This window comes from Erinaceus europaeus, chromosome 16 (assembly GCF_950295315.1).
Source record: "Erinaceus europaeus chromosome 16, mEriEur2.1, whole genome shotgun sequence".
NCBI lineage: Eukaryota > Metazoa > Chordata > Mammalia > Eulipotyphla > Erinaceidae > Erinaceus > Erinaceus europaeus.
Window position 1 is genome coordinate 69,260,469 of NC_080177.1, and position 10,785 is coordinate 69,271,253.

Consider the following 10,785-nt stretch of genomic DNA (forward strand, 5'->3'; position numbering starts at 1 on the left):
CACCGGCTTTCCTAATCTCCCTTTTGCACCCACTGCTAAACCTGGCTTCTTGGGTATAGCACTGAAAACCCGTGTCCCCGAAGATAAAGCCACACAAGTTTTTTTTTTTAACTCTTCCCTTGCAAGGAAAAGCAAGGTTACCTCCCTCCAGCCTGTTAACTCTTTCATTGTTGGAAGGATGGAGCCCACTGAAAAAAGAAAAAAGTAATAGTAGTCATCGTGCGAGTGGTGCCGCTCCCTGGCTCGCCGCGCCCGCGGGAAGACAGATGGAAGCCACCTGTCAGGGGCTGTGGGCGGGGGCCCGGCCGCGGCCGAGGTGAGCGGCGCTGAGCGCAGGCTCAGAGCAGACAGCTCGCGGGAGGCAGGCGGCGATGGTCAACGGCCCGGGCACCGAGGGCGGGAGCGGAAGGTGGCCCCGGAGAAGCTGCGCCACGCGAGGCGGAGAGGACGCAATGGCCAGGGGCCGCTGAAGCAGGGGCAGCGCGCGGCCTGACCCGCCGGGGCGGGCGGGGGCCATGTCTCGCGAGCCGCCGCCCCGCAGCGACATCCCCCGCAACCTGAGCTTCATCGCCGCGCTGACCGAGCGCGCCTACTACCGCAGCCAGCGGCCCAGCCTGGAGGAGGAGCCGGAGGAGGGGCCAGGAGAGGGCGGGACGCGGCTCGGGGCCCGATCCCGCTCGCTGGTTCCGAACCGGGGCCGCCGGGCCCAATCTGCGCCCGCCGGGGGCGGCGGGGCCCGGGCGCCGCGCAGCCGGAGCCCCGACACCCGCAAGAGGGTGCGCTTCGCCGACGCGCTGGGGCTGGAGCTGGCGGCCGTGCGCCGCTTCCGGCCCGGGGAGCCGCCCCGGGTGCCCCGCCACGTGCAGGCCCAGCTGCAGAGGGACGTCCTCCGCCACTTCGCGCCCTGCCAGCCCCGCGCGCGCGGCCTCCAGGTAGGCGGCCGGGAATCAGCCCCCTGCCCGGGGCTCGGCCTCGGCGGCTCTGCGGGCGGGCGCGCGTCGCCAGTCCACCCCCCGCCCCTTCCCGGGCGCCGGTCCCCGCGCGGGGGTGGGCGCGACCTCCGTCCCCTCCCCGCGGGCCCCGCTCGCTGCCCTCGCTCTCTCCCCGCAGGAGGCGCGCGCCGCCCTGGAGCCGGCCCGCGAGCCCGACTTCGCCGCCCGCCTGCAGGCGCAGCGCATCTGCCTGGAGCGCGCCGAGGCGGGCCCGCTGGGCGTGGCCGGGAGCGCGCGCGTGCTGGACCTGGCCTACGAGAAGCGCGTGAGCGTGCGCTGGAGCGCCGACGGCTGGAGGAGCCACCGCGAGGCGCCCGCCGCCTACGCCGGCCCGGCCCCGCCCCCGCCGCGCGCCGACCGCTTCGCCTTCCGCCTGCCCGCGCCGCCCCTAGGGGGCGCCCTGCTCTTCGCGCTGCGCTACCGCGTCACGGGCCGCGAATTCTGGGACAACAACGGCGGCCGCGACTATGCGCTCCGCGGGCCGGAGCACCCGGGCGGCGGCGCAGCGCCGGAGCTGCAGGGCTGGATCCACTTTATCTAGGGCGCCTGCGGCTGGCGGCGACACCCGGCGAAGGCACCCGCGGAGCCTGGAGACTGCGCGGGACGACGGGAGAGACCGATGCGGGGGGAGGAGGATGGGATTCGGGAGTAGGTGAAACCCGGGGAGGTTGCGGAGCGGGGGGGGGGGGGGGGTGTGTGTGTGAAAACACTGGATGTGAGTCGGAGGGGCCGGGAGGCCCTGAGCTCGCGGGGGAACGAGCATGATGGGACCCGGGAGGTAGCGCAGTGGTTATGCAGCAGGATTTTTCGGACGCACCAGGGTCCCAGGGTTCAATCCCCGGCACCGCCATATAAGCCCGAGCTGAGCCCAGCGCGCTGCTAAGAAGGAAAGAAGATTTAGGGGCGATATGGAGACAGCTAAGAGAAGTTCTCTCTTTAGTGTGCAGGAGGAATTTTGTGTCAAGTTATTTAGATAGCTTGGCTGCCTTTGCCACCTCAAGTGTTCCCCCCAGCCCCGACCAACCATTCTAATTTTAACGAGACTTTAAAAAAAATATTTATTTATTCCCTTTTGTTGCCCATTTTATTGTTGTAATTATTATTGATGTCGCCGTCGTTAGACAGGGCAGAGAGAAATGGAGAGAGGAGGGGAAGAGAAAGATAGACACCTGCAGACCTGCTTCACCGCCTGTGAAGCGACTCCCTTAAGGAGACTTCAATTGCCTTGCCTACGGTCCAGGAACTTGGCCATTGTTTCCCAGCCCCTGGCATTATGTAGGGTGCTCCTTGTTATCCCTGGGGGACCCTGGCTTCAGTCCCAATGGCCCACCTGGGGAGCTCCAGCCTCTAGGTATTGGGGATTAAAACCAACTACAGGGGCAGGGGAGACAGCATATTGGTTATGCAAACTCTCATGCCTGAGGCTCCTAAATCCCAGGTTCAATCCCCCGCACCACCATAAACCAGAGCTGAGCAGTGCTCTGGTGTTTGTCTCTCTCTCTCTTTCTCTGCATCTCTCTCAAAAAAAATAAAAATAAACTCTACTCTAAGCCTTTCAGCCACCAGATAATACAGTCCTCAAGGGATCGGTACACTCGGGCTTCCAGAAAAATGCCAGTGTTACTTTTCTGGGGTGCCTTTTTAATGACCTCTAAATACTTTGTGCAATGTATCTGTCAAGGAACAGTAGAGTCAGGAGTCTGGCTCCTACTCCTGCCTTGAGAAAGGACTTAGTAGGTGTACAACTTTGAGCAAGTCATTTCTTTAATCCCCATTTCCCCCCTTGGGAAATTGGGTTTGGGCTAGATGGTGATTGGACCCCTTCCTGTTTTGGCATTTTGTGTGTGATCTTAAGAGTGCTGAAGTGGGGGAGTTGGGCGATAGGGCACGTGGCTAAAAACAAGGACCAGCGGGGTTCAAGCCCCTCAGCCCCTATCTGCAGGGGAGTGAAGCAGGTCTGCGGGTGTCTTTCTCTCCCCCTCTGTCTTCCCCTCCATTTCTCTCTGTCCTATCCAACAACGACGACATCAATAACTACAAGGGCAACAAAAGGGAATAAATAAATAATTTTTAAAAAGGTGAAGTGTAAGATGACAAGACACCCTCCAGCACACAGCACCCTGAGTGACGGCCCTGCATTTTTTTTTACCCAAATGTTCCAGAGACCGGGGCGTCTGCTGTCACCACTCTGCGCTCACGTTATTGCAGAGTTTCTTTGAAGCCATAGCTCCCCTTTGGCTTTGGCTTTTTCCTCTTGCCCCACAGACTTCCAGCCTGGATGCTCTTGAGACAACTTTGGAGATCCTTAGACATTCTTGGATTCAGGTACCAGAAGATGGCACTCTGTTCCACACCCTGAGCAAGTGACCTGGCAAAGCTGGACTCTTGTGCCCATGTACACTTTGCTTTTCTCCCCGACTGACTTTAACATGAGTTACCTATCTGCAGGGAGTTTTTCCTTTCTGCTTGCCCTTACTCCTAAATTCTTCACTTCTCATTGTCTTCCTTCTCCTTTTAGCATCAATCTCCATTTCTAGGCCTGTAGATCTATTCCTGCTCCTTCCAGGAGTGGAGAATCTACAGTCTTTCCTCCAAGGCCATGTTTGAGCTGCCTTCCTCTCAGGCTCCTCGGCAATCTTCTAGGAAGGAGAAGCAGCAGATCCTGACACGGCAAATGACCAGGGGGTGGCCAGGTTGCCAGGCCTCCACACCCTTTTCTGTTTCTCATCGATTCCTCAGAACTGTCTGGAGTCCCCTCTTCCTTATTACTGAGATAGAATGAGAGCATACATTTCACTCAGAACTGAGTATGGGGTTTGTTATCTGATTCTTACCCTGCTTGCCCAGAGCCTCAGTCTTTTGGAGAAAGATAACTAGAAGAATCCTAAGTCACTGCTCAAACGAATGTCCCTTTAAATGTTACCCCTCTTTCTAGAAGAAAACAAGGAATTTCATGTATCCTGTGGCTCACCATTGGGTCAGTGAAGACCCCCAGAGGAGGGGAGTGGGTCGAGACTCAATGTGTAATACCTCTTGCCTAATGTTCACAAATTACTGCTATTTATTTATTTATTACTGTTGTATTGATAATAGTAATAGCTCATGTTTACTAATCTGAAAATATTTAGTATCTTTTTTTTATTTATTTTCCCTTTTGTTGCCCTTGTCTTTTTATTGTTGTTGTAGTTATTATTTGTTGTTATTGATGTCGTCATTGTTAAGATAGGACAGAGAGAAATGGAGAGAGGAGGGGGAGAGAAAGATAGACACCTGCAGACCTGCTTCACCGCCTGTGAAGGGACTCCCCTGCAGGTGGGGAGCCAGGGTCTCAAACCGGGATCCTTATGCTGGTCCTTGTGCTTTACGCCATGTGCGCTTAACCCGCTGCGCTACCACCCGACTCCCCATTTAGTATCTCATATACATTATTTCACTGAATCCTTAAAACAACCCGTTGAGTGGTATTGCCCCTGTCTAAGAGGTGAGAAACAGGGTCAAAGGGCTCGCGAACTTGATCACGGTCACATACATGGCTATTGGGCCACAGAGCTGGACTTGTGAACGCAGGAAATATCAAGAACCTCTGTGTTACTTATTTTAATTTTAAGGAATTTTTTTTCCTTCTTGCAGGTCCCTAGAGTTATTTTTTAATTTTTTAAAAACATTTTATTTGTTTTATTAATGAGAAAGATAGGAGGGAAGAGAGAGAAAGAGCCAGACATCACTCTGGTACATGTGCTGCCGGGGATTGAACTCAGGACCTCATGCTTGAGAGTCCGATGCTTCATCCACTGCACCACCTCCTAGACCACACCCTAGAGTTATTTTAAAAAAAATTTTTTTTTCTTTTCTTTTAACCAGAACACTGTTCAGTTCTGGCTTATGGTGGTGCAGGGGATTGAACCTGGGACTTTGGAGCCTCAGGCATGAGAGTCTGTTTGCATAACCATTATGCTATCTACCCTCCGCCCTTTAAAAATATTTTTATTTACTATTGGCTAGAGACAGGAATTGAGAGAGGCGGAGAACATATAGAGGGAGCAAGACAGACACCTGCAGCCCTGCTTCACCACTCATGAAGGTTTCCCCTGCAGGTGGGGACCAGGGGCTTGAACCTGGGTCCTTGTGCACTGTAATGTGTGCGGTTAAACAGGTGCGCCACTGCCTGGCTCCTATTTATTAATGAGAAAGATAGTTGTGGGGGTAGATAGCATAATGGTTATGCAAAGAGACTTTTCATGCCTGAGGCTCTCAAGTCCCAGGCTCAATCCCCCACACCGACATAAGCCAGAGCTAAGCAGTACTGTGGTCAAAAAAATTAAAAAAGAAAAAGGAAAGATAGGCAGAGAGACAGAAAGAACCAGACATCACTCCATCACATGTGCAGCTGGGGATCAAACTTGGGACCTCGTGCTAAGAGTCCAGTGCTTTACCTACTGTGCCACCTCCCGGACCACATTATTGATTATTATTTTTTAAAAACTGTATTATCTTTATTTACTGGATAGAGACAACCAGAAATCAAGAGGGGGGGCTGACAGAGACGGGAGAGACAGACCCCTGCAACGCTGCTTCACCACTCGCAAAGTTTTCCCCCTGCCGGTGGGGACTAGGGGCTCAAACCTGGGTCCTTGGGCATTGTAACATATGCGCTTAAGCAGGTGCACCACCACCCGGCCCCCTGACCACATTATTTACTTTTCATTAAAAAAAAATCAAGTATGCTATTACCTCTTATCTTTTGAAAACACATTTTAATATTTTATTTATTGTGTGGAGACAGAAATGGGGGGGTAGGGAGAGCGAATGTAGTATTGCCTTCCTCCTGCAGGAGGGGACCAGGGCCTTGAAAGCTGGGTCCTTGCGCATGCTAATGTGTGCTCAACCAGGTGTACCACCACCTGGCCCCCTGAACACAAGATGTAAAGCCTTGTCCCCTGTCTCATTAGGAAAAGACCAGTGTCTGATTGCCTGCCTTTCCTGCCTCCTGGTCTCTAGAACTGACGTAGAGAAGGCAGAGCACTGAGGCTTCCCAGGAGCGCGCTGCTGTCTCCTGTGCTGAAGTTGTGCTCTGCACAATAAGCCCGCTACAGCTCGTGGGGCCCCGTGAGCTCTAGTCTCTCCACAGATGGGGCTTCTCTCCTGCCGCTAGCCCTCCACTGCCCATGTAGCCGTGAAAAGGAGTTTCCATTAGAAGGGGTTGGATTAGGACAACTGTGGGGTGGTCTGTGTCTGGGAGCCTTGGTTTTATTAAGTGGGTAATGTAAATGATTGGGGGCAAAGAAGCAGAGCACATCCACTGTTGCCTGAACGCTTTCTCTTTTCAACATATGATGGTGGCTCTCCTGTCCCGCAGTCTCAGCTTTTGAACACCAGCTCAAGTGCTCTAGCTTTTCTTACACGTCGCAGTGCTAGTGTCTAGGGGTAGACGGATCTACTGATCTGACATGGGAAACACCAGCAGTTCAGTGGAGTTTTTGGACATACATTAGGCATCATGCTGGGGTCTCCCTATAAGGCTGATGATGGATTGACTGAGCACTTGAAGGTAAAGCCTGTCAGCTGTGGACTAAGACAGGCCGTAAGAGAATTCCTTACTGGGGCTTGGCAGTTGCACACCCAGTTGAGCACACACACTACTATGTGCAATGGCCTGGGTTCAAACCCCTGCTCCTCATTTTGGGGGACTGCTCTTAACCTTAAGAGCAGTGAAGGTCTCTATCTCCTCCCTCCTCTCTCAGTTTCTCTCTGTCTTGTCAAATAAACAGAAAGAAAAAAGTCATTGGGAACGGTGGATTCACCATGCTGGCACTTCTTCTTCTAGCGTTTGCCCTTCTTCCGTAGCCAGTCAACAGCATCAGGTGGAGCCTGATGTAAAGTTTCGAGACCTCCTTTGAATCTGGAGAGGTGGCAGTCGTTGACTATGTGGGTCATAGTCTGTCTGTAGCCGCAGGGGCAGTTCGGGTCGTCTCTGGCTCCCCAGCGATGGAACATAGCGGCGCACCGGCCATGGCCTGTACCATAGCGATTGAGGAGGGCCCGATCATAACGTGCTAGGTCAAAGCCGGGTTGACGCCATGCTGGCACTGAGCTCCAGTGATAACCCTGGTAATAATTTCAAATTTATTTATTTATTATTGGCTATAGACAGAGAAATTAAGAAGAGTGGGGGAGATAGAGAGGTAAAGAGACAGACACCTGCAGCCCTGCTTTACCATTCATGAAGCTTTCCCCCTGCAGGTGGGGACCAGGAGCTTGAACCTGTGTCCTTGCGCACTATAATGTGTGTGCTTAACCAGGTGCAACATCTGGCCCCACCCTTGTGGTAATTTTAAAGAGGGAGGGAGGAGACATTACTGTGGTCAGGGGCTCAAATACTTAAAGTGACGTAATGGGGAGGTCAGGCGGTAGCGCAACGGATTAAGCCCATGTGGCGCGAAGCACAGGGACCGGCATAAGGACCCCAGTTCGAGCCCCTGGCTCCCCACCTGCAGGGGAGTCGCTTCACAGACACTGAAGCAGGTCTGCAGGTGTCTACATCTTTCTCTCCCCTTCTCTGTTTTCCCCTCCTCTCTCCATTTCTCTCTGTCCTATCTAACAACGATGACATCAATAACAACAACAATAATAACTACAACAAGGGCAACAAAAGGGAATAATAAATAATTTTTTTTAAGTGATGTAATAGGAACACTGTTGCCCCTTTCTCATTTAGACACCAATGTCTTCCTATGTGAACTGACTTCAGGCTTCCTTCCATTCTTTTGCTTTAATCTATGAAATGTCACTCTGTGTCTCTTAATAGCAAATTCTTTTTTTTTTAATTTTTAAAAATATTTTATTTATTTATTCATGAGAAATGATAGGAGAGAGAGAGAAAGAACCAGACACCAGTCTGGCACATGTGCTGCCGGGGATTGAACTCAGGACCTCACGCTTGAAAATCCAATGCTCTACCCAGTGTGCCATCTCCCGGACCACTTAATAGCAAATTCTAACTCATCTTGCCAACCTAAGTTCCACAGTTGTTTCTTCTAACTCATGTATTTTGCTGGAACGCCCACTGATCATAGATATCAGAAAAGGTTTGTCTTTAGGTATCACTGATTCCGATGACACAGTTCCAGAGGTGAGAAGTGTGAATGCATCTGGACATAGGGCTCACACGTCCACATCCAGGCTGCCTGACTGTGCAGGTCCCTTACTTGGGCATGGTATCAGACCTATATTCCTCATAATAAGAGAAAAGGCCAGAAATGTTTCATTTTCTGCTACTCTTTTTCCATTCCCTTCCCCACCCCACAAAGAGAAACAAAAGGGACTTAGTTTTTGGTTTTTTTTCTGTGTTCCCAGCCTTGGCGTGCCTTTGGTGATAGAGCGCACAGTAACCTTGCTAAAATGATCAAATAATCCACCCACTCAATGGCTAACTTGGAGAGGAAGTGAACCCCCACCTCATCCCCTGAGGGAAAAAAAGACACTTCCCATCACCCCTTCACAATACAATCCTGCTTACTGAAGACAAACTCACTAGTACTGTACTCCATTTCAACTTCCTCATGCAACTGCCTTCCCCTTTTGGATAAGAGATGTCATGTATGTAACTGAAATAAAGTTGATATATCTAAGTATACCATCTGGCTGGAAAGGTGACTTAGCTGGGAGGGTTTTGCAAGCCTAAGGCCTCTTGTCTAATCCCCAGCACCACACAGAACTAAAGTGGTGCTCTCATCTCTCATTAGCTAAATAAATTTTAATTGTAAAATAATGTTGTATTGTTTATGGCTGGTGGTAGCAAGAGATCCAGAGGTAAGATTCCTTCTTCCTCCTCCTTTATTATCATAAAGGACTTCCAGGGCTGGGTGGTGGTGCACCTGGTTGGGTGCACATGTTACAATGCACAGACCTGCAGGGGGAAAGCTTTGCGAATGGTAAAACAGTGCTGCAGATCTCTCTTCCTTGTTGTTTTATTGTTGTAGTTGTTGTTGATGATGTCGTTGTTGGCTAGGACAGAGAGAAATGGAGAGAGGAGGGGAAGACAGAGAGGGGGAGAGAAAGATAGACACCTGCAGACCTGCTTCACCGCCTGTGAAGCGACTCCCCTGCAGATGGGGAGCTGGGGCTCGAACCAGGATTCTTAGTCTGTCCTTGTGCTTTGCGCCACCTGCGCTTAACCCACTGCGCTACAGCCCGACTCCCCAGATCTCTCTTCCTATCTCCTCCTTGCCTCCTGATTTCTGTCTCTATCCAATAAAGATAGTAATGATAATAGGACTTCCTCTCTGTACTGGAGTTCTGCAAAAGTTGGGTGGAAAGAAGATAAACACAGAAATGTGAGGTTGGGGCTAGAATAGCATGATGGCTATGCAAAGAGACTATCATGCCTGAGGCCCCAAAGTTCAATACCTGCCTGCCCCATCATAAACCAGAGCTGAGTAGTGCTCTGGTAAAAGAAAAGACATTGGCAGCCCTGGTGTAAGATAGTTCACAAAGGGGGCTGGGTGGTCATGCACTGGGCTAAACATCCATAGTGTGAAGCATAAGGATCCCGGTTCGAACCCCCAGCTCCCCACATGCAGAAGGGTCACTGCAGGTGGTGAAGCAGGTGTGCAGGTGTCTGTCTTTCTCCCTATCTTCCCTCCTCTCTCAATTTCTCTCTGTCCTGTCCAAAAATAACAGCAGCAATGGAAAAAGATGGCCTCTAGGAGTAGTCCAAGCCCCAGCATAAGCCTGGAGACAAATAAAAAAAAAAAGCTCTGCACGTGGCGCAAAGCGCAAGGACCGGCTTAAGGATCCCGGTTCGAGTCCCCGGCTCCCCACCTGCAGGGGAGTTGCTTCATAGGCGGTGAAGCAGGTCTGCAGGTGTCTGTCTTTCTCTCCCCCTCTCTGTCTTCCCCTCCTCTCTCCATTTCTCTCTGTCCTATCCAACAAGGACGACATCAATAAGAATAACAGCAACAATTAAAAAAAAAAAGACAACAAGGGCAACAAAAAAGGAAAATAAATAAATGAAATTAAAAAAAATTAAAAACTCACAAAATCCCCCACCTCTCAGTGGCGATAAGGAAAGTTGTCAGGACCCAGTCCCAGTTGCTGGTGCAGTTAGAACAGCTTGGGACCAGTGAGATAATGCCAGCGTGGAACAGACTTGATGCCTGAGACTCTAGAAGTCCCACGAGGCTCAGTCCCTTCCACTACTAGAAACACAGTTGAGAAGTACTCAGTTTGGTTTTGGTTTTTACTTTTTATTTTTTTTCCCCTCCAGAGTTATTGCTGGGGCTCCGTGCCTGCACTATGAATCCACTATTCCTGGCAGCCATTTTATCCATTTTATTGGATAGGACAGAGAAACTGAAGGAGATGGGGGAGGTGGAGAGGGAGAAAGAGGGGCTGGGTGGTGGCATACCTGGTTCAGTACACAGTACCATGCACAAGTCCTGGGTTTGAGGCCCCCCTCCATCTCTCCCTGCAGGGGAAAACTTGATGAATGGTGAAGCAGGGCTGCAAGTGTCTCTCTGTCGCTCTCCCTATCTATCTCCCCCACCCCTCTTAATTTCTGTCTCTATCTAACAAATAAAGATAATTTTAAAAGGGGGGGAACACCTGCAGCCCTACTTCACCACTTATGAAGCATCCCCCCTGCAGATGGGGACCTGAACACTTGAACCCAGATCTTTGTGTTTTGTACTCTATGTGCTTAACCGGGTATGCCACAACCCAACCCCTTAAAATTTTTTTAAAGATTTTATTTATTAATGAGAGGGATAGGAGAAGAGAGAGAAAGAACCAGACA

General features: G+C 51.2%; 1 protein-coding gene across 1 annotated transcript; it reads left to right on the plus strand.

Moving 5' to 3' along the window:
• Positions 1-311: 311 nt before the first annotated feature.
• PPP1R3E (protein phosphatase 1 regulatory subunit 3E) lies at positions 312-1,665 on the plus strand. The gene is made up of 2 exons (XM_060175322.1): positions 312-932; positions 1,111-1,665. Exons 1-2 carry the CDS (start codon positions 516-518, stop codon positions 1,531-1,533), a joined length of 840 nt encoding a protein of 279 aa, XP_060031305.1. The 5' UTR covers positions 312-515; the 3' UTR covers positions 1,534-1,665.
• Positions 1,666-10,785: the final 9,120 nt, after the last annotated feature.

Excerpts from the sequence above, each read along its gene's own strand:
- PPP1R3E (XM_060175322.1), top strand. The coding sequence starts at position 516 with ATGTCTCGCGAGCCGCCGCCCCGCAGCGACATCCCCCGCAACCTGAGC. Across the intron at positions 933-1,110 it reads CCCGCGCGCGCGGCCTCCAG|GAGGCGCGCGCCGCCCTGGA; the intron begins GTAGGCGGCCGG and ends CTCTCCCCGCAG.